At 40.8% G+C, this 24,415-nt stretch overlaps 1 protein-coding gene across 3 annotated transcripts in view; it reads left to right on the forward strand.

Annotated features, from left to right (window-relative positions):
* Positions 1-17,568, forward strand: part of LOC109568073 (dihydrodiol dehydrogenase 3-like) — a 98,005-nt gene extending 80,437 nt beyond the window's left edge. The window contains exons 1-9 of one of the 3 annotated variants that reach the window (XM_019973298.2): positions 5,845-6,035; positions 9,006-9,173; positions 9,476-9,592; positions 10,823-10,900; positions 11,332-11,454; positions 12,262-12,371; positions 13,236-13,401; positions 15,249-15,331; positions 17,358-17,568. In XM_019973298.2, the coding sequence (XP_019828857.2) occupies positions 5,952-6,035; positions 9,006-9,173; positions 9,476-9,592; positions 10,823-10,900; positions 11,332-11,454; positions 12,262-12,371; positions 13,236-13,401; positions 15,249-15,331; positions 17,358-17,400 (972 nt within the window). In that variant the 5' untranslated portion in view covers positions 5,845-5,951 and the 3' untranslated portion in view covers positions 17,401-17,568. Of the gene's footprint in view, positions 1-5,844; positions 6,036-6,062; positions 6,219-9,005; positions 9,174-9,475; positions 9,593-10,822; positions 10,901-11,331; positions 11,455-12,261; positions 12,372-13,235; positions 13,402-15,248; positions 15,332-17,357 lie in introns of those variants that run through there. The other 2 variants (XM_019973297.2, XM_070801104.1) reach the window with 2 other exon arrangements.
* The last annotated feature ends 6,847 nt before the right edge of the window (positions 17,569-24,415 follow it).

Here is a 24,415-nt window from a genome sequence, read left to right on the forward strand (position 1 = left end):
CTTCCTATTTTTGGATTTCAGCTCCCTATGATGAAAAGGACATCTTTTTTTGGTGTTAGTTCTAGAAGGTCTTGTAGGTCTTCACAGAACCTTTCAACTTTAGCTTCTTCAGCATTTGTGGTTGGGGCATAGAATTCAATTACTGTGATGTTAAATGATTTTCCTTGGAAGTGAACCAAGATCATTCTGTCATTTTTGAGACTGTACCCAAGTACTGCATTTTGGAATCTTTTTTGACTATGAGGGCTTCTCCTTTTATTCTAAGGGATTCTTGCCCACAGTAGTAGATATAATGACTATCTGAATTAAATTTGCCCATTTCTGTCCATTTGAGTTCACTGATTCCTAAAATGTCCATGTTTCCTCTTACAATCTCCTGTTTGGCCACATCCAGTTTATCTGTATTAGAGACCTAACATTCCAGGTTCCTAGGCAATATTATTCTTTACAGCATCAGACTTTACTTTCACCAACAGATACCTCTACAACTGGGCATTAATTCTGCTTTGGCACAGCCTCTTCATTCTTTCTGGTGCTATTTCCCCCTCTTCCCTAGTAGCACATTGGGCACCTACTGACCTGGGGAGTTCATCCTTCAGTGTCATATCTTTTTGGCCTTTTCATTCTATTCATGGGGTTCTCACAGCAAGAATGCTGAAGTGGTTTTCCATTGCCTTCTCTAGTGACCACATTTTGCCGGAACTCTCCACCATGACTCGCCCATCTTGGGTGGCCCTGTATGGCATGACTCATAGTTTCATGAGTTACAGAAGACTGTGATCCCATGTGATCATTTTGGTTAGTTTTCTGTGATTGGGTTTTTCATTCTGAGGGCCATAGGATTGAAATTCTTGCTCCTCTGTCTGCCATGTGATGGATTTTCAAGCTTCCTGAAGGGAGGGACTGACTGTGGGGAAAACTGTGTCTTACTCTGGTAGGTAGGGTCATGCTCAGTAAATCTTTTATCCAATTTTCTGTGGATAGGTGGGCCTGTATTCCCTCCCTGTAGTAGGAAAATCACTAGACCATTCACATATGACCTAAATAAAATCCCTTTGATGGTATAATAGAAATGATTAATAGACTCAAGGGATTAAATTGATCGAGTGCCTGAAACTATGGGTGACGTTTGTAACACTGTACAGGAGGTGGTGACCAAACCATCCCAAAGGAAAAGAAATGCAAGAAGGCAAAAAGGCTGTCTGAAGAGACCTTGCAAATAGCTGAGGAAAGAGGAAATGGGAAAGGCAAATGAGTGAGGGAAAGATATACCCAACTGAGTGCAGAATTCCAAGAAATAGCGAGGAGAGATAAGAAAGCCTTCTTAAGTGAACAGTGCAAAGAAATAGACTAAAACAATAGAATGGGAAAGACTAGATGTCTCTTCAAGAAAATTAGAGATACCAAAGAAACTTTTAATGTAAAGATGAGGACAATAAAGGAAAAAAATGGTAAGGACCTAATAAAAGCAGAGGAGATTAAAAAGAGGTGCAAGAATACACAGAAGAACTGTACAAAAAAGGTCTTAATGACCTGGATAACCACGATGGTGTGGTCACTTACCTCTAGCCAGAATCCTGGAGTGTGAAGTCTAGTCATCCCAAGGAAGCATTACTATGAACAAAGTTAGTGGACATGATGGAATTCTAGCTGAGCTATTTCAAATCCTAAAAGATGATGCTGTTAAAGTGCTGCACTCAATATGCCAGCAAATTTGGAAAGCAAAGCAGTGGCCACAGGACTGGAAAAAGTCAGTTTTTATTCCAATCACAAAAAAGGGCAATGCCAAAGTATGTTCAAACTACTGCAAATTGCACTCATTTCACATGCAAGCAAAGTAATGCTCAAAATCCTTCAAGCTAGACTTTAGCAATATGTGAACTGAGAACTTTTACAAGTTGGATTTACAAAAGTGGAGGAAGCAATGATCTAATTGCCAATATTTCTTGGATCATAGATAAAGCAAGGGAATTCCATAAAAACATCTACATCTGCTTCCATGACTGCTTTAAAGTCTTTGACTGTGTGGATCACAGCAAACTGTAGAAAATTCTTAAAGAGATAGGAATAACAGAAAACCTTACCTGCCTCCTGAGAAACCTGTATGCAGGTCAAGAAGCAACAGTTAGAACCAGACATGGAACAATGAACTGGTTTAAGATCAGGAAAGGAGTATGTCAAGGCTGTATATTGCCACCCTGCATATTTGACTTATATGTGGAGTACATCAAGCTAAGTGCAGGGTTGGATGAATCAAAGGCTGGAATCAAGATTGATGGGAGAAATATCAATAACCTCAGTTATGCAGATAACTCCATCTTTTGGGCAGAAAGTGAAGAGGAACCAAAGAGCCTCTTGATGAAGGTGGTAGAGTGAGTAAAAAACCTGGCTTAAATTTCAGCATTCAAGAAAATAAGATCATTGCAATCAGTCACATCATGTGCGAATGCATGTTAAGTCGCTTCAGTCATGTCTGACTCTTTGCGACCCTATGGACTGTAGCTGGCCAGGCTCCACTGTCCATGGGATTCCCTTAGCAAGAGACTGGAGTGGGTTGGCATGCCCTCCTTCAGGGGATCTTCCTGACCCAGGTGTAGAACCCATGTCACTTATGTCTCCTGCATTGGCAGGTTCTTTACCAGTAGTGCCACCTGGAAGCCTATCCAGTCCCATCACTTTATGACAAATAGATGGGGAAAAAAATGGAAACAGTGACAGACTTCATTGTCTTGGGCTCCAAAATTGCTGTGAACCATGACTACAGCCAGGAAATTAAGACACTTGGTCCTTGGAAAAAAAACTATAACACACCTAGACAGCGTATTAAGCAGAGACATCACTTTGCCCACCAAGTTTCATATGGTCAAAATTATGATTTTCTCAGTAGTCATGTATGGATGTGAGAGTTGAACCATAAAGAAGGCTGAAGAATTGATGCTTTTGAACGGTGGTGTTGGAGAAGATTCAGTCCCTTCAACGGCAAGGAGAACAAAGCAGTCAACCCTACAGGAAAACAACCTTGAATATTCATTGGAAGGACTGATGCTGAAGCTGAAGCTCCAATATTTTTCACCCTAATGCAAAGAGCTGACTCACTGGAAAAGACCCTGATGCAAGAAAGACTGAGGGCAGGAGGAGAAGGGTGCGACAGAGGATGAGCTGGTTTGATGGCATCATTGACTCAATGGACATGAGTTTGAGCAAACCCCAGGAGATAGTGAAGGACAGGGAATCCTTGTGTGTTACAGTCCATGGGGTGCAAAGAGTCGTCCTCGACTATGTCACTGTACAACAAGAGAACGCTTCATTTTCTGTCTTGGACACTCTTCCAACATCTTCAGAGACAGCATATAGTGTCTTTGATTCTCTTATCTAACGCTCCTATCTTGCCACCTTCTCTTCGACTACAGCCCTCCCAGGTCCCACATATAAGGACTCTGTGAATATACCAGAGTGATCTAGGTAATCCAGGAATATCCCCCATCTCATGATTTTAATCACCTTTGATAAGTGGTTCCCCAACCAGGTTCGGAACCTGTGCCCCGTGCAGTGGAAGCACAGAGTCCTGACTGTTGGACCACCAGGGAAGTCCTAGGTTAAGAGAATTTTAGCCATACTTTCATCAGATACATTTTCTGCCCCTTTCCTCCTCTCTTCTGCTTCTGGAACCCCTACACTGTGAATGTTAGTATGCTGCATTCCCTAGTTAAGGTAACATTCTTCTTATGTTTCTCAATTCCTATAAATTATTGGTAAACTATCAATGTCTATCTCATAGCTGATTTTTTTTTCAGGTGTTTATTCTTATTGTTTCATTTGACAAAAATTCCTCTCTCATTAACTTCCTCTCTCCCTCTGAAGTGAAAGTCGCTCCGTCGTGTCCAACTCTTACAGTCCATGGAATTCTCCAGGCCAGAATACTGGAGTGGGTAGCTGTTCCCTTCTCCAGGGGATCTTCCCAACCCAGAGATTGATCCAGGTCTCCCACACTGCAGGCAGATTCTTTACCAGTGAGCCACCAAGGAAGAATCCTTATGAAATTAGGTGAAAAACTTACCTGTTCTGGTCTTGCAGGCGTGTCCATGTGTGGACAGGACCCTGTGCAGTCTTTGTGCCTGGAGGATCTGGGGCAGAGCTGGAGCTGATGCTGACAGGGTCCAGGGTCCACACTTCCCCAGGGAATGCTGGCAGCTTGGTGGGAGGGGAGAGAGGCTACACCAGAGCTAAGTGTGAGCAGAGGCTTCTGGACCGTGTGGGTCCCAAGGTGCTGGAGCAGAACTCTGATGGCTGCGTCCAAACTCATTCCATCCCTTATAAGTGTGCACTGCCCCATCCAGATGTGTGTGTGTATGTTCCTGTGTGTGTTGCTGTGTGTGTGTCTGTGTGTATTCCTGTGTGTGTTCCTGTTCATCACTGGGTACTTGAAACAGCAGGTAAAAATTTGCTCTTGGCAGATTTGTTTCTTGTCATGATTTCTTCATTAGTTTGCTCATCATGCTCCTAGTCCTGGGATCAGCCCAACAGGAAAGCTAAGGGGTCTGTCATTTCTGAGTCATCATTGTGCCTGGCCCAAGAATTGCTTTCTGATTCAGGTAAATTTATGACTGTTTTTTGAATGCCCTATGTCCCCCAAAGCCACACCTCAGTTCTATTCAGGGTTTTATTAATACATGGTCTAGTCTATGTCTCCACCTTTATTCCTTTGTCCTTGAGTCCCTGTGTGTGTACATATATATATATTCCGCCTGTAGCTGTAATAGCCACTCTAGCTGCTCTTCAGTTTAAGTTTAGAGTTAAGTGGAACAGACACCAGTCTCCAGACAGTCCCCAGGTAGGTTGGAACATTGCACATAAGGTTTTCTCTGATCATTCTGGTTTGAGGGAGGCAACTGGAACTGATCAAGACTGCACTGCCCCAGGCAGGAAGAGGGTACAGGTGAGTAATACATGATGAAATTTTCTGTCATTCTGTTCTGGACTTTTCCTAGTTCCTGTTCACTTTTTTGTGCTATAGATCTTTGTTTGACTGTTTTCCAGAGCTCTTATGAGGTTTTCAGCTGCCTTCTCTTTCTTTTCTTGTTTTCCCATGGGAGTCTTCTGTCCTCCCATCTCACCATTTATCTGACATCACTGCACATGTTAAATTTTATTTGTCTTCACAATATCCTTGTCTATAAGTGCATCACAATTTTCATTACTCTTTCCAAATTTGTTGTATTTTAATTTGTTTATAGGTTTTTCTTTTATGAATAATGTGGAACAGTTAGTAAATTATGTAAAATATGTGTCAGTTACATTATGAGAGTACTATTAAAGTTACATAATTAAGTACAAGGTATGATCACTCAGAGTTTGCACACTGCACATGATATCCTAAAACTATTAATAATTAACCTCCAATAAGCACTTTGGCAAAATGTCTGGTTTCCATATCATGTTCAGGATTTCACCAGTCAGGTCTGTAAAGCATAATAATCTTGCTGGCGGAAAATGAAAAAAGGCAAATTTATTTTCATTTGAAGTTTTGATTCTTTATTAAAGGGTAAAATTTTCAGAAATGCTTATTAAACACTTTTGGATTGTGTAATTTGAGTATGCATATATGTTTGTACTGTAAGACTTGTTTCAACTGATGTTTGATCGAGATTGGCTTTGTAATAGAAAAATAAAAAATATTGCTCTTGTGGAAGTTTCTAGTCTAAAATATGGTCAATAATTATTCAGCACATATCATCATTATATAATAGTGTTTTACTGCTAAAAAAAAAAAGCAAACAAGCTAACTGATTTCAATCCTGTTCTTACTCAATGGGCACTGGTTTAATCATGCTCCTCCTACAATATATCTGCTAACACTGGATGGTGCAGCTGGGGTGTTACCTTCCTGTTATTCCTAACCTGTGAAGGAAGAAGAAAAACATCAGTCTTCTTACTCCAAGGAGAAATAGGCAATGGATCCCAAAAGCCAGAGAGTGAAACTTAATGACGGCCACTTCATTCCTGTCCTGGGGTTTGGAACCTATGCACCTCCAGAGGTAACAGTAGCAGTTGTAGGTCGAGATATAAGCAGTAGTGGATGCAACATGAGTGAAAAGGACTTGGGTTGTCAAGCACTGAGCTCCTGTGCAACTCTGGGAGGATCACATTGTTCCATTAACCAGGCCAGAACCATGCCCTATGAAAGAGGAGAAAACATTCAGTCTTCACTCTGCATCAGGGTATGAAACTGTGCTCACCTGTAGATTACTCTGGGTCTGGGTTCCCCTCCAGTTTCTGTCTCTTTTCCAGCTTGACACAAGAGGTGAGACTTGGCTGTCAAGATCACTGTCAGCTGCTTTCCTTTGTGGGTGACTGCAGTTGCAAGGTTTCTCTGTACGTTTTATTAGTTCAAGAGCTCTTTCCTGCTTCCAATAATACATGACCCAGAGAAGTATTTGAGGTGGAAGATCCTGAAGATGAAGTGACTGAAAACTAATGGGAGAGAATTGCTTTTCTACTGTGGGATACCTGCTTGGTGCCAGGCAAGAAACACTCCAGCTGTGTTTTGCCTTGTGCTTCTGTTTCTGCTTGAAAACTTCTGATGGGAATCTTAGTATCACTTGAGGGGATAAGATACAACCTTATAGGCCAGGTTTTGTAATGTATCCTGGGGTTTTGTAATGTGTTTTTATTAGAGTATAGTCTGCAGTGCTTGGTCAAAGAGGGGTTAATGGACAAGTCTCTGGACTGCAAGCCAGAAAGTTTTCTATTTTGTCTTTAGAATAGATGTGACAAGGGACTGGACTTATACTTTGAGGCTTACTATGCTAATTTATAAAATGAAAAAATTATTAAGAGACATTTTGCAGACAGAAGACAGAATTTGTTTACTTCATAGAGCACATTGGGTTGAGGGGAGGAAAGGGACAGGGCTGTTACTGAAGCTCATGGGCTCATTCCCAGATACATCCCCGAAAGTGAACATCACTCAGTCGTGTCTGACTCTTTGCGATCCCATCTACTGTACAGTCCATGGAATTCTCCAGGCCAGAATACTGGAGTGGGTAGCCTTTCCCTTCTCCAGGGGATCTTCCTATCCCAGGGATCGAACCCAGGTCCCCTGCATTGCAGGCAGATTCTGTACCATCTGAGCCACCAGGGAAGCCCATTCCCAAATGTCCATGCATTTAAGAAAAATCAGAACTAGACTCAGCAGAACTGTGTTATACCAATTATCTACCTCCTTGAAATGGGAAAGATTCTGAATCACATAAAAAGAAATGGAATATTATTGAGCACTGAAGACAAAGTTAATCCATTTGCAATCACAAGTGAAGTAAGCCAGAAGTAGAAAGACAAATACTGAATGATCTCTTTGTAGGTGGAATCTAAAATAGTGGTACTCATAGAAGAGAGAGTAGAGGTATGGTGAGCAGAAGCTGGTGACAAGCCTGGGAATAATGGAAAGATGTTGGTCAAGGGTACAACCTTTTGTTATAAGAGGCATAATTCTGGAGACCTGATGTACAGCAAGTTGACTATAGTTAAAAATAATGGGCTATATCTTGAGATTTTGTAGAGACTAGATCTATATCTTCTTACAAGCACTTCTAAAAGGTAGCTATGTGAGGTGATGGTGTTAACTAGCTTGCTTGTGGTAATTGTTAAGAATGGATACTTATATGAGTAAGTACAATCCAGAGAAATGCCAGGCTGGATGAAGCTTAAGCTGGAATCAAGATTGCCTTGGGAAATATCAGTAACCTTATATATGCAAACGACACCACCCTAATGGCAGAAAGTGAAGAGAAATTAAACAGCCTCTTGATGAAGGTGAAAGTGGAGAGTGAAAAACCTGGCTTACAACTCCACATTTGAAAAACTATGATCATGGCATCCTGTCCCATAACTTTATGGCAAATAGATGGGGAAACAATGGAAACTGAGAGACTCTATTTTTTTTTTGTCTCCAAAATTACTGTGAATGGTGTGTAGCCAGGAAATTAAAAGACACTTGCTCCTTGGAAGAATAGCTATAACAAACTTGGACAGTGTATTAAAAAGCAGAGACATTACTTTGCCCACAAAGGTCCATATTGTCAAAGCTATGGTTTTTCCAGTAGTCATGTTTGTGTATGGATGTAAGTGCTGGACCATAAAGAAGGCTGTGCACCAAAGAATTGATGCATTTGAACAGTGATGTTGGAGAAGACTCTTGAGAGTCCCTTGGACAGCCAGCAGATCAAACTAGTCAATCCTTGAGGAAATCAACCTTGAATATTCCTTGGAATGACTGATGCTAAAGCTGAAGCTCCAGTACTTTGACTACTTGATGCTAGTGACAACTCATGGGAAAACACCCTGATTCTGGGAAAGATTTAGAGCAAGAGGAGAAGGAGGGGACAGAGGATGAGAAGGTTTGATGGCATCACTGTTTCAATGGACATGAGTTTGAGCAAACTCTGGGAGATGGTGAAGAACAGGGAAACCTGGAGTGCTGCTGTCCACGGGGTTGCAAAGTCAGACATGTGAATAACAAGAATAACTTATATGAGAATATCACATTGTACACCTTGAAAAGATACATTTTTTTGGGGGTGTATTCTGTGTGGCTTCATTGGTAGATAGACGTCTCAGAAGCTTTCACCTTGGTTCTTGATACTTTTACCAGGCACCTTGTAACTTTGAGCATTTTGCTTCAAACACCTAACATTATAAATCATATTCATGACTACAACATTTTGTTGAGTCCTTTGAGTTCTTTCATCAAGTCACTGAACCTAAAGGTGATTTTGCCATCCTCTGATACCAGCAATCAGCCACTGATCACCTGAAGTTGAAGGGTTCCTGGGTAGTGTTCATTTAATTACTTATTAGGAATGTTAAGGGAAACTGTCAGGGGTTCATCACTATACATACAGAACTAACCAAGGACACAGAAAAAAGTTGATTTTTGGAAAGATCAAAGCTTGTGCCTAGCCATATCTTATGTGGATGTTCAACTTCTACCTTTGTTGCTTATGTAGGTTGCTAAGAAGGAAGCTCTGGAATTCACCCCATTCGCTATAGAGGTTGGGTTCCGCCATATTGACTGTGCTCATGCCTACCAAAATGAAGAGGAGATTGGCCAGGTCATTCGAAGCAAGATTGCAGATGGCACTGTGAAGAGAGAAGACATATTCTGCACTTCAAAGGTACTGTGTGTATTGTGTGTGTGCACGTGTGCAAGTGATTGTGCCCAGATGACAATTACATAATAGGATCCTTTGGTGGAGTTGTTTGGGGAACTATGCTTACTGGTATATTCCCAAAGTGTTAGAGTTCCCTGGTGGTTCAGTGTGCTTGGTGCTTTACTGCCATGAGCCGGGATTCCATCCTTGGTAGGGGAAGTAATATCCCACAAGCCTCAAAAAAAAAAAAAAAAAGAAAGAAAGAAAGAAAGAAAAAAATTACCTTGTGTATTATTAATGCAACTTTCATTCTTTAACCTCTACAGCTTTGGTTGACTTCCCTTCGACCAGAGTTGGTCCGACCAGCCTTGGAAAAGTCACTGAAAAATCTTCAACTGGACTATGTCGATCTCTATATTATGCATTATCCAATGGCTCTGAAGGTTAGAAATTTGTGTGATCACATCAATGTTATATCTTGTGTTAGAATGTGTATCAACTTGCATGGATAGTTGAATAAAGATTTCCCTTAGTAGGTTGAAAGGATGATTATACTAGAGTAGAATCCCCCAAATAATCCTTTGTGATATTTTTACTGAGTTTTTTTGAAAGGAGTTAATAATCTGAGGCTCTGCCTGAAAAGTTAAAGGAAATAAAAATCGGCCAGTTCTGCACACAGTCCTTGTTATGACTCCTGAGTGTCTGGGGATTTCATGAACCAAGAGTTTGGTACAGCTGTGGTGAGCATGACACTGCCTTACATTGAACATGATGAGTTAATCTTGTCTTTTACTCTTTTGAGTTGAGCAGATTTGGTGGTGCTTCCTCTGGGTGAGTCAAACCTCTTAACTGTATAGGAAATTGGGAGACATTGCCTACACTCTTGCCTGTCTTCACGATGAGGTTTGTAGACTGCACTTAGCCATTAAGAATGATGGTTTACTTAGAACTGTTGATTTCAAGTTACAGAAATAAACTCAAGCTATTAATGCAGAATCACTTAGTGGACTATGTAGATGGCAAGTCTCAGACACAGAGAGTTTTGAGGATTTGCAGCAGTGTTCAGAAATGTCTCCTTTCTTCTATCCCTTATCAGGACATTACTCATGATTTAGTTTATTTTTTACTGAACATTTTCCATTGGAAGCAAATATGACCTTGGGGCGGTTTGAGGCTCATGGTCATGACTATTTGAGAGCATGTGTGGATTGTCCACATTCCATATCCACCTGAAGATAGCCTTGCTGGTTCCCATGCCTGCCCTAGGGCGCCTGATGCTCAGAGGGGAAAGAAAGTCTGATATCTAGCCATATGAAGACTGCAGTTTTTATTCTGGAAATTATGTCATGTAACTTGCTGCCATTCCCAGTCCAGAAAAGGATTTCAAAATAGGCAAGTACAAGGAGCAGACAAAATTCAGAGAAGTCACTATGAGTCCCTTTTAGGACCTAGAAAAATTGTATTTATTACAACATATATTGAGTGTAAGAGTTTGGAATAAGCCTCCTTCCTAAAGGAGGCTGACAACTCTATATGTGCAAATCACTTTGCAAATATTAATATTTAGAAATTTGTGAACCTACCTGATGGGGGTTTACTCCCTGGTGCCTGGCAGTCTGTAAATGCAGAGAAATTATTTTGTGACATGTCTAAAATGACTTCTTCTATTCCAGCCAGGGGAGGAATTATTTCCAAAAGATGAAAATGGAAAACTGATATTTGACTCAGTGGATTTCTGTCGCACGTGGGAGGTGAGTCTGGGGAGGAGAGAACCAGGGGAGGAGCCAGAAGAGGGGGAACTCCCTTTATTTCTTCCACCTGTGAGAATGGGCTGTGGACCATCAGACTCAGCAGTTCATGAATCTAAGGGCATGGATGCTGGGGTTGTGTGGAGGAAACCATTGCTTAAATGGTCACAGAGAGGAATGGAGGAGGAGAATTTGGGACAGTGTAGACAGGTATCTTTTCCCTCCCGTGTGATATATCTTCTCTGGAGTTTTTCTAAGGCGGGGGCAGTAGTTTTTCTTTTTATATCATGACCTTCTTCCCAGTTTTTCTTCTTGATAGTCAAAGGTAATTCTTGATGGATGAGTGTGATTACTGATGCTTTTCAGCATTTATTCTTATTCTATTGCCCATTCCAAGTGACTGTTCATGACTGTTCACCACCCCTCCCTCCCAGGCCCTGGAGAAGTGTAAGGATGCAGGGCTGGCCAAGTCCATCGGGGTGTCCAACTTCAACCACAAACAGCTGGAGAGGATCCTGAACAAGCCAGGGCTAAAGTATAAGCCTGTCTGCAACCAGGTGAGCAGCTCTGCTCCTCTCCCTCCTGCTCTTCAGAACCTCCTTCTTGCCCTGGAGCCTGATGTCTGTCTTTCCTCCCCTCCTGTTCATCTGACCTTTGTGGGTCAGAGGATTCTAGAGAGCAGAGCCTCTCTGGATGGTGTGAATAGAATCTGTAGCAGTATCTCTGCTTGACAGTCTGGGTGGAAAAGGTGGGATGCCTTCCTTCTAAACTGTGGGTAGAACTCAGAACTAGAGGAAGGAGGCATTTCCCTGAGATGAAAGGATAAGCCGATGGAGGGAAAAGTGCCCTGAAGAGAACTGCATACAGGAAGGAAGATGATGAAAACATGGAATCAGAAGTAAATTAATAAAGAGTCAAAACAGCTGAGATGGATTTTAAGGGTTTGTGTGGGGTTCTGGTGTCTGAATTCTTGGTCTAGTTGTTTCAGCATTTATGAGTCTTAAACAGGGAGCATGGTTCAGAAAAATGTGTTGGGGGTGATGAAAATCATCCAGGTTAGAGGGTGAAGTTAAAGGTTCAAGGTGATACTAGTAAATTATGAAATATTTACTCAGGAACATCTACTCAAATGTAGAGCGCAGCTTTTGATTACTCAATATTGGACTGGTTCTCCCATCCATGTCTATCATAAAATTAACTGTATAAATACACTTTTCTCTGTTTCTCTGTAAATGTTGACATTTCCCGTTTTCATTTAATGTTCTAGTCTTCCCTTTAGCCTTTGAAAACTTTTAATCTTTCTCTGTCATATTAGTATTGCCTTTGCATATAATCTGACACTCTTCTCTTTGGGCATTCTACAGGTGGAATGTCACCCTTATCTCAACCAGAGCAAACTGTTGGATTTCTGCAAGTCACATGAAATTGTTCTTGTTGCCTATGCTGGTCTGGGATCCCAACGAGTAAAAGAATGGTATTGAATCCTAATGAAGACATCTGGGAGTTTCCCTGAAATTCAATTTTTGATGAAACAATTTAAATAACACAGTACTCAGAAAACTCTCATAGGCAGAGGGGAGAGAGAGGTGGGATGAAATTAATCCTTCTCTTTTATCTTCCCATCACCCAGACAATTTTTATACATTGTATTGACTTGTAGACTCATCAATAACAAATGCCTGCATTGAAATCTATATATAATCCCCCAGTTGAGACCAGGGACCCAAGCTGATGTAATTATTTACTTATTAATTATTAACACATTTGTAAAAATAGATGTTGCAAGCCTCACTTAGCTCATATCTAAAATTTGGATAATATGTAACTGCTTGGTATATGATGATAGAAGAAATTTCAATTTGAAGCATTTCTGTGAACATCCTAAAAAAATAATGATGAAATAAATGTCTCTTATTTTTGAGACTACTCAATTTTTATCAATGCCTTAAAAAGTGAAATTTATAAAGAATTCCTGGGCTTTCCCTACTGTTTCTCTATTCATGCCCTTGCCTGCAGAAGAAAAACATCCCCAGAGAATTAAAGAAAATAATCCACAATTTGGCATTCTGGTCTCAACTCAATAATGCACCCAAATCACCTGCAGAGCTCTGTAAACACAGAATGGGAAGTGACTCAGTTGAGGTTCTGATTCAGTTTGTCTTCAGCTCAGCCATGGAATTTATATTTCTAAAAAGATTCCAAGTGATGCTGATGCTGCTGGTCCCTGGACCAGACTTTGGGAAGCACTGGTCTAGAGTGGACCTACTTGGTCTGTTTGAGGAGCCTCTTTAGAAACTGCTTGGTCTCAGCTCCTCAGCATTTCTGAAATTCCTTCCAGGGTGAACCAGAACCACCCCGTTCTCCTGGAGGACCCGGTTCTCTCTGCCATTTCCCAAAAGCACAAGAAAACGGCAGCTCTGGTTGCCCTTCGCTACCAGATACAACGTGGGGTTGTGGTTCTGGCCAAGGGCAACAACAAGAAGTGGATCAAAGAGAACATGCAGGTGATGAGCAGGGCTGTGGGCAGAGGGCTTCTAAGGAAAATATCATAGTTTCTCTGTTTTCAATTGATAAAATTGCATCATGTGATTTTTCTTAGACTGTTTGAACTGCTCTAAGAAAACACTACAGGATGAGTGGCTGTGAAAAAAATTAAATTTGTTTCTCACAGTTGTGAAGCTGTATATCTGAGATCAGGGTCCGTGTGCTTGGGTGAGGGCTCTCCTCCAGGTCACAGGCTTCTCCTTGTATCTTTACATGTTGGAGGGGAAACAGAGCTCTCTCAAATCTCTTATATGAATATGATATTCTTGAAATCTCATTTGTGAGGGCTCTGCCATCATAACCTACTCCTCCGTCAAAGGCTCCATTTTTAACACCATAACATGTGAATTTGGGGGCAGAAAAATTATCTTTAACTTCCAAAGCATTGTGGTTTTATTTAGTATTTCCCTGAGTACTAATAGGCTTTCATCTTCATACATTTAATCTTTTTGAGTTTCTGTCTTTGTGAAGTTCCTCTTAATGACTTTGTCCACTTTAGCTAGGTTGTTTCTCTTTTGATTTACTTGTAGGGGACCATTATTGTGCCCTTAGCTGTACAGGAAACTCTCCCCAGTTTCAGGATTTAATGCAGAGTTCATGTATGTATCTCTGAATCTGTGGTTTGAAAATCAGCCTGCCCTCAGCTAAGCTCTTGTCCTCCAGGCTGGGCTCTTTTGTGCATTTGCAGTTCAGTGCTGAGCAGCTCGGGAGTTCTGCTTTAGCAGGTGGATGTGGCTCTTGTTGGAGGAGCCTGAAGACTTCTCTGTATAGTTTTTATTGGCTAGAATAAGGCCACTAACCTAGTCTTCTTTTCAGCACAGTGATATGATTCTCAGTCAGTGAGTGGGGAGAAAAACCTCTTCCTTTGGGGTCACAAAGAGTCAGACATACTAAGTGACTGAATAACAAAAACAACTGTCCATTTCCACATTTTCATTGTCAACTCTGCCACATATCAAGTGTCCATAAGTGCATTTCTGCCCACTCTTTTCTATTTAACGATTTCTGTACTGTGTTACTGAAGTAAAAAATAGGTTTTGCTTTTCAGTATGGTAATTTCTTCTATTTTAAGGATGTCTTGGCTGTTTTTGACTAGCTCTTCTCTTATTTAAAATTCAGTACCACTATACCAACTTTCACAACAGAATATGTGTTTAAGTCTTTGGTTCATGTTGCATTGAAACAAGAGATCACTTCGGAGAAAATGAATTTCTCTACAAAATTAAGCTTTCCATTTCCTTGTTATGATGTGAATTTTTAATAATTTGTTGTTCCTTAATGTTCAAACACTTCTCATAACTTTCTCCAGGAAGGCATATACATAAAGTTTTTTTTAGATTCAGTCATAGATAATGAGTAGTTTGATATCAAATTCCTGAACAGGCTTTCTCAGGGGAGCCTCCTTCCCGCATTGCTTCAGCTGAATGCTGTCACCCTTAGGGTATGTTGGTGAGAGGCAATCAGTCTAATGTCAACTCAGGTTCAGGTATCAAGTCAGGTGTGTCTAAAAGCAGTGTGTTTGGAAAAAAAACAATTTTAGATTTCTTGTTTTTTGTCTCAAGTGATTCACTTAGAAAGATAAGCGACTGATGCGCTGTAATGTTTGTGAGGTGGACAGAGAAGAAGGTGTGGGAAGGAGAGGTGAGAACTCAGCAGAAGGTCCCAGGCTTATTCATCTGGAAACTGAGGACAAACATGTCTTCCCTGTCCCCTCTTTCTGTCTCCATCCAGCTGGAAAGTCCTCCAGTCCCCAGGGGGAGGCCAGCTCCTTGGGGGAGAGGTCAATGTGATTCTTCTTTTCTTCCAGGTGTTTGACTTTGAACTGACTCCAGAAGACATGAAAGCAATCGATGGCCTCAACAGAAATATAAGATATTACGAACTTCACCTGTAAGTGACTTGCCGATGTTTCCCACAAATACTGTTTTCTGTAGCAGGCAGGTCAGCAGGAGAGCTTAGCTTTTTAAAAGCTTAAACCTAGGAAAACAGTGTTGATTTCTAGAGTAGGAGTAAACTAGGGGCTTCCTGCAGTCCTCAGACCAGAGGTTTCCTCCAGGGCTCTGTCTCTCACCAAGAGAAATGTGATGGGGCCCAGGCCAGCCCATCAATAAAATCACTGAGTTGACATCGTGGTGAATTCACTACTTTGTGCCCCTAATTCCTGTGCCTGGTGTACCTGCTTTCAAGGCTTAGGGACCCAGGAAACACAGAGGGCAAGGTGCCTGCAGCCCTGTATTCTTTCAGGGTCCTGTGAACATGTTTAATCTCTATTTCTTTCTACATCAGTGGAAAATTATTATATTAATAATAACTGTATAGTAATGAATCCATCATGAATTGCATTCAAGTTTTGTTGTTGTTATTTAGTCACTCGGTCATTTCCAACTCTTGGTATCCCATGGACTGTAGCCTGCCAGGCTTCTCTGTCCCTGGGATTTCCCAGGCAAGAATACTGAAGTGAGGTGCCATTTCCTTCTCCAGGTGATCTTGCTGACTCAGGGATCAAACCCATGTCTCCTGCTTTGCAGGTGGATCTTTACCACTGAGCCACCTCGGAAGCCCACAATCATGTTAACCCCAACACAACTCTAAAATGTACTGTAGATGTTTTTTTTTTTTTTTATGGAGGAGGGCCCTAGAAAGGCCAACATCTATCAGTGCTACGATGTCACATGGGCCTGCCCTACCCTGTCCCCTAAGTGTCTGGTGGACATTCTCCCTAATGGACATTTCTTCACCAAGACACCATCTGCTTCCTACAAATCGATCACTTTACTGCCCTTTCTTCCCTATTACAACTCCCATGTCTTCATCTTTGTTATCCACAAAACTGAATTACAACTAGATCATGAGCTTAATTGACCCTCCAGTGAGTGACTGCTTAGCAGGACACACTCAGGTAAGATCATCTGAGTCTCTGCGATTTCTTGAGTCAAGACTCACGCCATTGTTATATTTGTCCATCAGGTGTCCATCCCCTGGGGAGCCCCTACCCTCTTGATTTTGAATTAGTCACTAACATTGAATTCCAGCTGCCCAGTTACTGCAGGAAGATGTCAGGATTGAAGGGACAGAGGGCTAATCATACAGGGAGATGTTGGAAGGGAGTTTAGAGAGAAGGGAATACAAATTATTGGTGAAACGAAGATTTTGTTTCCAGTGAAAGGTTTCAAAACTCTCCCTATTGTTTTTATAGCTATCATGCTTCTGATAAAAGACATGAAAATTGAGAAAAAGGTGGTTAGTTACTTTTCTGTACTCTGTGTGGGCTCAAGTAATGACCTGAGCCAGGCTCCTCGTACTTGGAATTGCTCAGAAGGCACTCTTTTATGAGTCAAATTGAAAAAGACAAATTCTGAAAGAAAAGTAGAAACATAGGGAAAATGAAAAAGCAGTAATAGTAATTACTGCATAACCAATGTTTGACTAAATTAAAAAGGTAATGATCCCACTTTGAACTGTATGCTTATTCAGGTGCGCATGGTAGCCTCCTATAGATGACAATTTCCTTACTGGAGGTACTCTGTATTTTTGGAGTGCTCAGTATTTGCTTATCCATGAATGTGTGGTAAAGGGCAGCTAATTTGTTCACCTTTTCATCAACTAGGGACTGAAGAAGTTCTATCTGTGTTTGAAAGGACCTCCACAGTTAGCCCTAAGTCTTGTGCTCTCATATAAATTGTAACCTGAATCCAACTACCTGTCACTGTGGAGTGAATATCACACGTGAATGTTGGGACTGGATGTGCAGGTGCCGTGTGCACATGGAGCAGACACCTGCAGGTGTGCTTTTCGGGGGAGAACGAGGGACATATTTCTAGATTTAGAGTTCTAGCCCACCCTGACCACATTCACAGAATAATGTTCTTTATGACAACAAGGCTGATTTAATAAATGAATCATTCTTCTCTTTCAGTGGTGTCAGTCATCCTGAGTTTCCATTCTCTGAAGAATATTGATTCTCAGCTCTCACCATGGTTCTTTGAGAATGTCTTGCTTCTAGGGTGGTGAAGAAGATTTTGTACTTGGTGGAGGTGCTTAAATGAAGTGTCAGAAATTTTGAAAGGTTGCTTTTCCTTTTAAAACATTTAACACTTTATGAAACAATAAAGACTTCAAAGTAAGAATACTATTTTTTCTGATAATTAAGGTTATACATATAAATTACAGAAAATTAGGAAATAGAAGGCAAAGGATTGAAAACTAAATAAGCTGTGATTAACCATTTTAATAATACTTTTGTGCATTTTTCTGTGCAAATGTGAGTGGTTTTTTATTTACAAAGAGAAGTAGTCATCAATCTACACGTTGTATATTTATTTTTTAACTTAGCATAATTATCTTGGTAAGCTAAAAATACCATTTACAAATCCAGCATTATATTTTGCTTACTGTAAGGCAGCAAATCTTATTCATTTAATTTCTTAATCATTTGCCTAGGAATTGTTTTATCAATAGATATTAATTAAAATGAGACATTCTTGAGTTGATAGTCTAGTGGAGGCTGAGCCTGTGAACAAAATCAGGAGTATTTAGCTATAAGAAATGGGCAAGTGCCTGTAGGAGATATTTCTACACAATCTCTCCCATTTCTGTACAGCTGTTAGACAGAGGAGCCAACTACACTTCATCCCACACAACTTTCATTTGTACAAGAAAGAGCCTTGAAACATAGTAATAGTGCTCCCTGCATTTCTCTGGAACAGAAAATGCTGGTCAAGGAAGTATGAGTATTCATATAATATTTAAGGGCCAGCAAGTCAGCTGATGTGGGTGGAGTTTAGTGGGGTGGAGAGAAGGCCAGAGAGCCAGTGGGGCCAGGAGGTCTGTGTCATGTAGATTTTTGAAAGGACTTTACTCTGAGAGAAATGGAGAATTACATTTTGGGTTTTGAGCATAGTAGTTACATGAGCTGATTTTTTTAAAAAGTCACTCGGTAGAGGAACAGGATGGCAGATGAGTAGGTGGACATGGAGTATATCTCTCTCCTCGGATACCCCAGGAATACACCTTCAGACACAGAAGTGCATACAGAACACCAGCTGACAGCGGACAGGAGGACCTGACCAGCGGAAAAGAATATATGGAACCACACAAAACTCCGTAGGATGAAGGAACTAGAGGGAAAAACTAGAGTGTTAGTAGGACTGAACCTGCCCTCAGCGAATGGGGGAACTGAAGCAGGAGTCCAATCCCCACAGCGGGGCAATTGTCTGAGTCAGAGGAGAAGCATTTAAGGCTGAGTGTGAAGTAGTTGATCTGTGGCAGCCTGAATAGAATGATAATCAGATAGTTCTTGCTGCAGCCATACACACCCTGGACAGGGATGCAAGTCCCCTAGAAGATGCAGTGGCTGGGAGCTGGAGCTTAGGTATTGTGGAGCAATCCCAGGGCAAGGGCTGCTGTGGAGAGACACATGAGGGGATGTGAGGGAGGAGTCTGTGGTGGGAAATGCCAAGTCACGCACAGGGGATGGAGCCATCACCATAGCCTCTCTCTCCCCACACACCAGCATGCGCAGCTGAACAATAGAGAGACTGACCCATCAAGCACCTGAGGCAGGGAACTACAGAGGAGGACCCCACTCGGAGTGCCCCTTTAAGTGCCTCATGTGCCGATTTACAGAATAGGACCCCACCCTGGGGCAGGGTGTGGCACCGGGAAGGGGGCCCTCTATGTGGCTGATGCATGGAACAACAGGGAAGGACCCCAAGCAAGGGAGCCCTCTAAGTGCCTGAGAGGGCCGGAGCTATGGACAAAGAGTCGCCAAAGAGGCCTTCTGATGGCTAGGTACCAGAGACTTGAAAAAAGACTCTGATAGGGTCAATACTCCAGTGGCTCAGGCAGTCCGTGTCCCTGAACATTTGGTGCCACCATAGTCCCCATGACCCAAGCAGCTGTGCTACCTTCATGTTCAACCCCCACTGGGGAAGAACTGTCACAGGCAAAAAAAAAAAGTCTTGTGTCTATGCACATGGGGTCTCTTTGGTCGTGTCCAACTCTCTGCCATCCTGTGGACTGTGGCCTGCCAGGCTTTTCTATCAGGAGGCTCTCCAGGCAAGAATACTGGAGTGTATTGGACAATACAGGTTGCCATACCCTTCTAGAGCACTATATTTCCTGATGCTTTAGCTGCCAACTCCTCTGAGTACCCGGTACTGCCAGAATCCCTGCAACCCAAACAGCTACACCACCTCCACACCTGGCCCTCATTGGGACAAACCCAAGTTCTCCAGGGCAGCCTTAGGAGCAAACCCCAGTGGATGACCCACATGTAGAGGTGGAAATAAAACCACAATTGAAACCCAGGGGCAGTGTGGCTAAGGAAGAGGACCCAAAACCTTCCCACCAGTTGTACAAGTTGTACAAGTTAAATCCACACAATCAACTATGCAGAATCTGTGTTTATGGAATATATAAAAGGACATTGAGAGCTCCCACAAAAGAAAACGCACTAGTTCTGATAGCTGTGGACATTGGAGGCAAGAACACACAGGAGTAGGAACAGATTAGAATCTGAACTGCCCCCACAGCAGGTCCAGAAACCGGCACAGTGTTGGGGGGGGATCCTAGGGGGGTGAGGTGGACTGTAATTCAAAGAGAAGGAAAGGATCCTGACAGCAGTGACTCAAGAAAAACATTTATTATTCTCGTTTTTACTTGCTGTATAGTTTCTTATGTATCTTTTGTATTTTTTTCCTCCCCCCCACCCCCATTGTAGTTGCTGATTTTATTGGCACTATGAAATCTAGTTAAGCTTTTGAGGTTTTTTTTTTTTTTTTTTAATCACACTTTTTATTGTTGTTATAAACCTCTGCCTCTATGTTGGGCCTTTGCAGCTCTGTGGAGTTTTCTTTTTTGTTGTTTTGTTTTTTCATTCCTCTTCCTTTTTTGTTTTTCTCTTAAAATTTTTTTTAACTTTAATTTTTTAAAACCTTCCTTTGTTTGCTTTTCCTACTGTTCTTTCCCCCTAGCAGTTAATCTTTAATGTATATAAATCTTTTTTATCTACCTCTGTTTAGCTTTGCATATCTATTCTTTCTTTCTTTTCTTTCTCTCCTTTCCTCTCAACATATTTGTTAGTTTTGTTTTCATTGTTTTATTCCCCACTTGGCGCCTTGCTTTAGTTTAGTTTTCCAGTTTGTGCTTTCATTAGTTTTGTTCTTAACTGGTAGATATCATTTTTGGTATCCTTTGTTCTCTGAGTCAGTCGATCGTACTTTATTTTTGTTGGACTCTCTTGATTTTGCTTATGGATGTATATGTATATGTGTATATTCCATCATTTTAATTATTATTTGCCTGATTTTGTAACTCTCATTTGTCTGGAGTTCATCTTTGGTTTCCTATTTTTGACTGTGTGCTTTAATCTCACTTAATGCCATAACAAACCACTTGTGGAGTCTTTGTTCCTGACCAGAGATCGAACCCTGAGCCTCTGGCATGGAAGTACTGATCCAAGACCCTAGACTACCAGAGAACTAATCCTAGGAAGTATAAAATAGTCAGAACTCCCACAAAGGAAATCACTTGAATACAAGACCTGGCATCACCCAACCACCAGTAGCACCCTGTGCAGGACACCTCATCCAAACAACAAACAAAACAAAAATACAAACCTAATCATCAGCAAACAGGATTACCACCTCACTCAGCCTTGCCCATCAGAGGAAAAATAAACAAACAACAAAAAAATAGCATAAATCTCACCCTATATGATGCTTACACAAATCATTGCACCAACCTTGGCGGTGGGTGGGGGGAGGGGTGCGGGGGGCGGGGAAGAAACCAAAAGGAAGAAAGAATTCAACCTTGAAGCCTAGGAAAAGGAAACCTCAAGCACAATAAGTTAAAAAAAAGAATGAAAAGGCAGAGAAACAGTGCACAAATGAAGGAACAAACTAGAAACACAGAAGTCCAAATAAATGAAGATGAAATAGGCAAACCACCTGAAAAGGAATTCAGAATAATGATAGTAAAAATGACACAAAACCTTAAAAACGGAATGGAGAAAATGTACGAATCAATTAACAAAGACCTAGAAGAATTAAAGAATAATCATACAGAGACAAACAACACAATTATTGAAATTAAAAATATTCTAGAAGGAATCAATAGCAGCATATATGAAGCAGAGAACAAATCCATGAGCTGGAAGATAAAATGGTGGAAATAACTCCTGAAGAGCAGAATAAAGTAAAAAGAATGAAAAGAACTGAGGATAGTCTCAGAGACCTCTGGAACAATATCAAATGCACCAAAATTCAAATTATAGGAGTCCCCAAAGAAGAAGAGAAAAGGAAAGTGTAAGAGAAACTTTTTGAAGAGATTATAGTTGAAAATTTCCCAGCATGGAAAAGGAAACAGTCAATTAAATTCAAGAATCACAAAGAGTCCCATACAGGATAAACCCAAGGAGAAACACATCAAGACACATACTAATTAAACTAACAAAGATTAAACACAAAGAAAAAATATTAAAAGCAGCAAGGGAAAAGCAACAAGTAACATACAAGGGAAACCCCATACATTTAACAGCTGATCTTGCAGCAGAAACTCTGCAGGCTAGAAGGGAATGGCAGAATATTTTTAAAGTACTGAAAGGGAAAAATCTACAACTAAGATTACTCTATGTGGAAAGGATCTCATTCAAAATTGATGGAGAAATCAAAAGCTTTTTAGACCAGCAAAAGTTAAGAGAATTCAGTACCACCAAACCAGCTTTACAACAAATGTTAAAGGGACTTCTATAGTCAAGAAATACAAGAGAAGAAAAAGATCTACAAAATCAAACCCTAACAATTAAGAAAATGGCAATAGGAACATATGTATCAATAATTACTTTAAACGTAAATGGATTAAATGCACCAACCAAAAGACACGGATTGGCTGAAGGGATACAAAAACAAGACCCATATATGTGTTGTCTACAAGAAACCTACTTCAGACCTCAAAACACATATAGACTGAAAGTGAGAGGATGGAGAAATATATTCCATGCAAATGGAAAGCAAAAGAAAGCTGGGGTAGCAATCCTCATATCATACAAAATGGACCTTAAAATAAAGAATATTTCAAGAGATAAGGAAGGACACTACATAATGATCAAGGGATCAATCCAAGAGGCAGACATAACAACTGTAAATGTCTATGCACCCAACATAGGAACACCTCAATACATAAGACAAACAGTAACAGACATAAAAGGAGAAATTGACAGTAACACAATAATAGTAGGAGACTTTAACACCCACTAACTCCAATGGACAGATCATCAAAACAGAAAATTAATAAGGAAGCACGAGTCTTAAATGATACATGAGATGAGACGGATCTCATTGATATCTTCAGGATATTCCATATAAATGCAGAAGAATACACCTTCTTCTCAAGTGCACATCTTGGGTCACAAGTCACGTCTCAGTAAGTTTAAGAAAATTGAAATCGTATCAAGAATCTTTTCGACCACAGTGCTATGAGACTAGATATCAATTACAAGTAAAAAACTGTAAGAAACACAAACACATGGAGATTAAATAATACATTTCTAAATAACCAATAGGTTACTGAAGAAATCAAAAGGGAAATCAAAAGATTTCTAGAAAGAAATGACAATGAAACATGCGAACTCAAAACCTATGGGATGCAGGAAAAGCACTTCTAAGAGGGAAGTTTATAGCAAAACAATCCTACCTCAAGAAACAAGAAAAACTTCAAATAGACAACATAACTTTATACCTTTATACTTGAAACAACTGGAAAAAGAAGAACAACCCCCCGCCCCCGCCCCAGTTAGTAGAAGGAAAGAAGTTATACAGATCATAGCAGAAATAAATGAAAAAGAAATAAAAGAATCAATAGTAAAGATTAATATAACTAAAAGCTGATTCTTTGAGAAGATAAACAAAATTGAGGGCTATGGTTTTTCCAGTGGTCGTGTATGGATGCGAGAGTTGGACTTTGAAGAAAGCTGAGCACTGAAGAATTGATGCTTTTGAACTGTGGTGTTGGAGAAGACTCTTTAGAGCCTCTTGGGCTGCAAGGAGATCCAGCCAGTCCATCCTAAAGGAGATCAGTCCTGGGTGTTCATTGGAAGGACTGATGCTGGAGCTGATGCTGGCCAATACTTTGGCCACCTGATGCGAAGAGCTGACTCATTTGAAAAGACCCTGATGCTGGGAAAGATTGAGGGCAGGAGGAGAAGGGGACGACAGAGGATGAGATGGCTGGATGGCATCACTGACTCGATGGACTTGAGTTTGGGTGAACTCTGGGTGTTGGTGATGGACAGGCAGGCCTGGCGTGCTGCAGTTCATGGGGTCGCAAAGAGTCAGACAGGACTGAGTGACTGAACTGAACTTAGCCAGACTCATCAAGAAAAAAAGAGAGAAAAATAAAATCAACAAAATTAGAAATTAAAAAGGAAAGGTTACAACAGACAGGGCAGAAATATAGAGGATTATAAGAGACTATTATGAACAATTATATGGCAATAGAATGGATAACCTGGAAGAAATGGGAAGATTCTTAGAAAAGTTCAATCTTCCCAGACTGAACCAGGAAGAAATAGAAATTATGAACAACCCAATTACAAGCACTGAAATCGAAGCTGTGATCAAAAATTTCCAAAATAACAAAAGCCCAGGACCTGATGTCTTCACAGGAGAATTCTATCAAATATTTAGGGAAGAGTTAATGCCTATCCTTCTAAAACTATTTCAAAAAATTGCAGAGGAAGGAACACTTCCAAACTGATTCTATGAGGTCACCATCACCCTGATCTCAAAACCAGGCAAAGACAACACACAAAAAGAAAACTACAGGCCAATATCACTGCTGATCATAGATGCAAAAATCTTCAACCAAATTTTAGCAAACAGACTTCAACAACAAATTAAAAAGCTCATACACCATGATCAAGTTTGGTTCATTCCAGGGATGCAAGCATTCTTCAGTATATGCAAGTCAATCAAC

Source organism: Bos indicus, chromosome 13 (genome assembly GCF_029378745.1).
Source record: "Bos indicus isolate NIAB-ARS_2022 breed Sahiwal x Tharparkar chromosome 13, NIAB-ARS_B.indTharparkar_mat_pri_1.0, whole genome shotgun sequence".
NCBI classification, from domain to species: Eukaryota; Metazoa; Chordata; class Mammalia; order Artiodactyla; family Bovidae; genus Bos; species Bos indicus.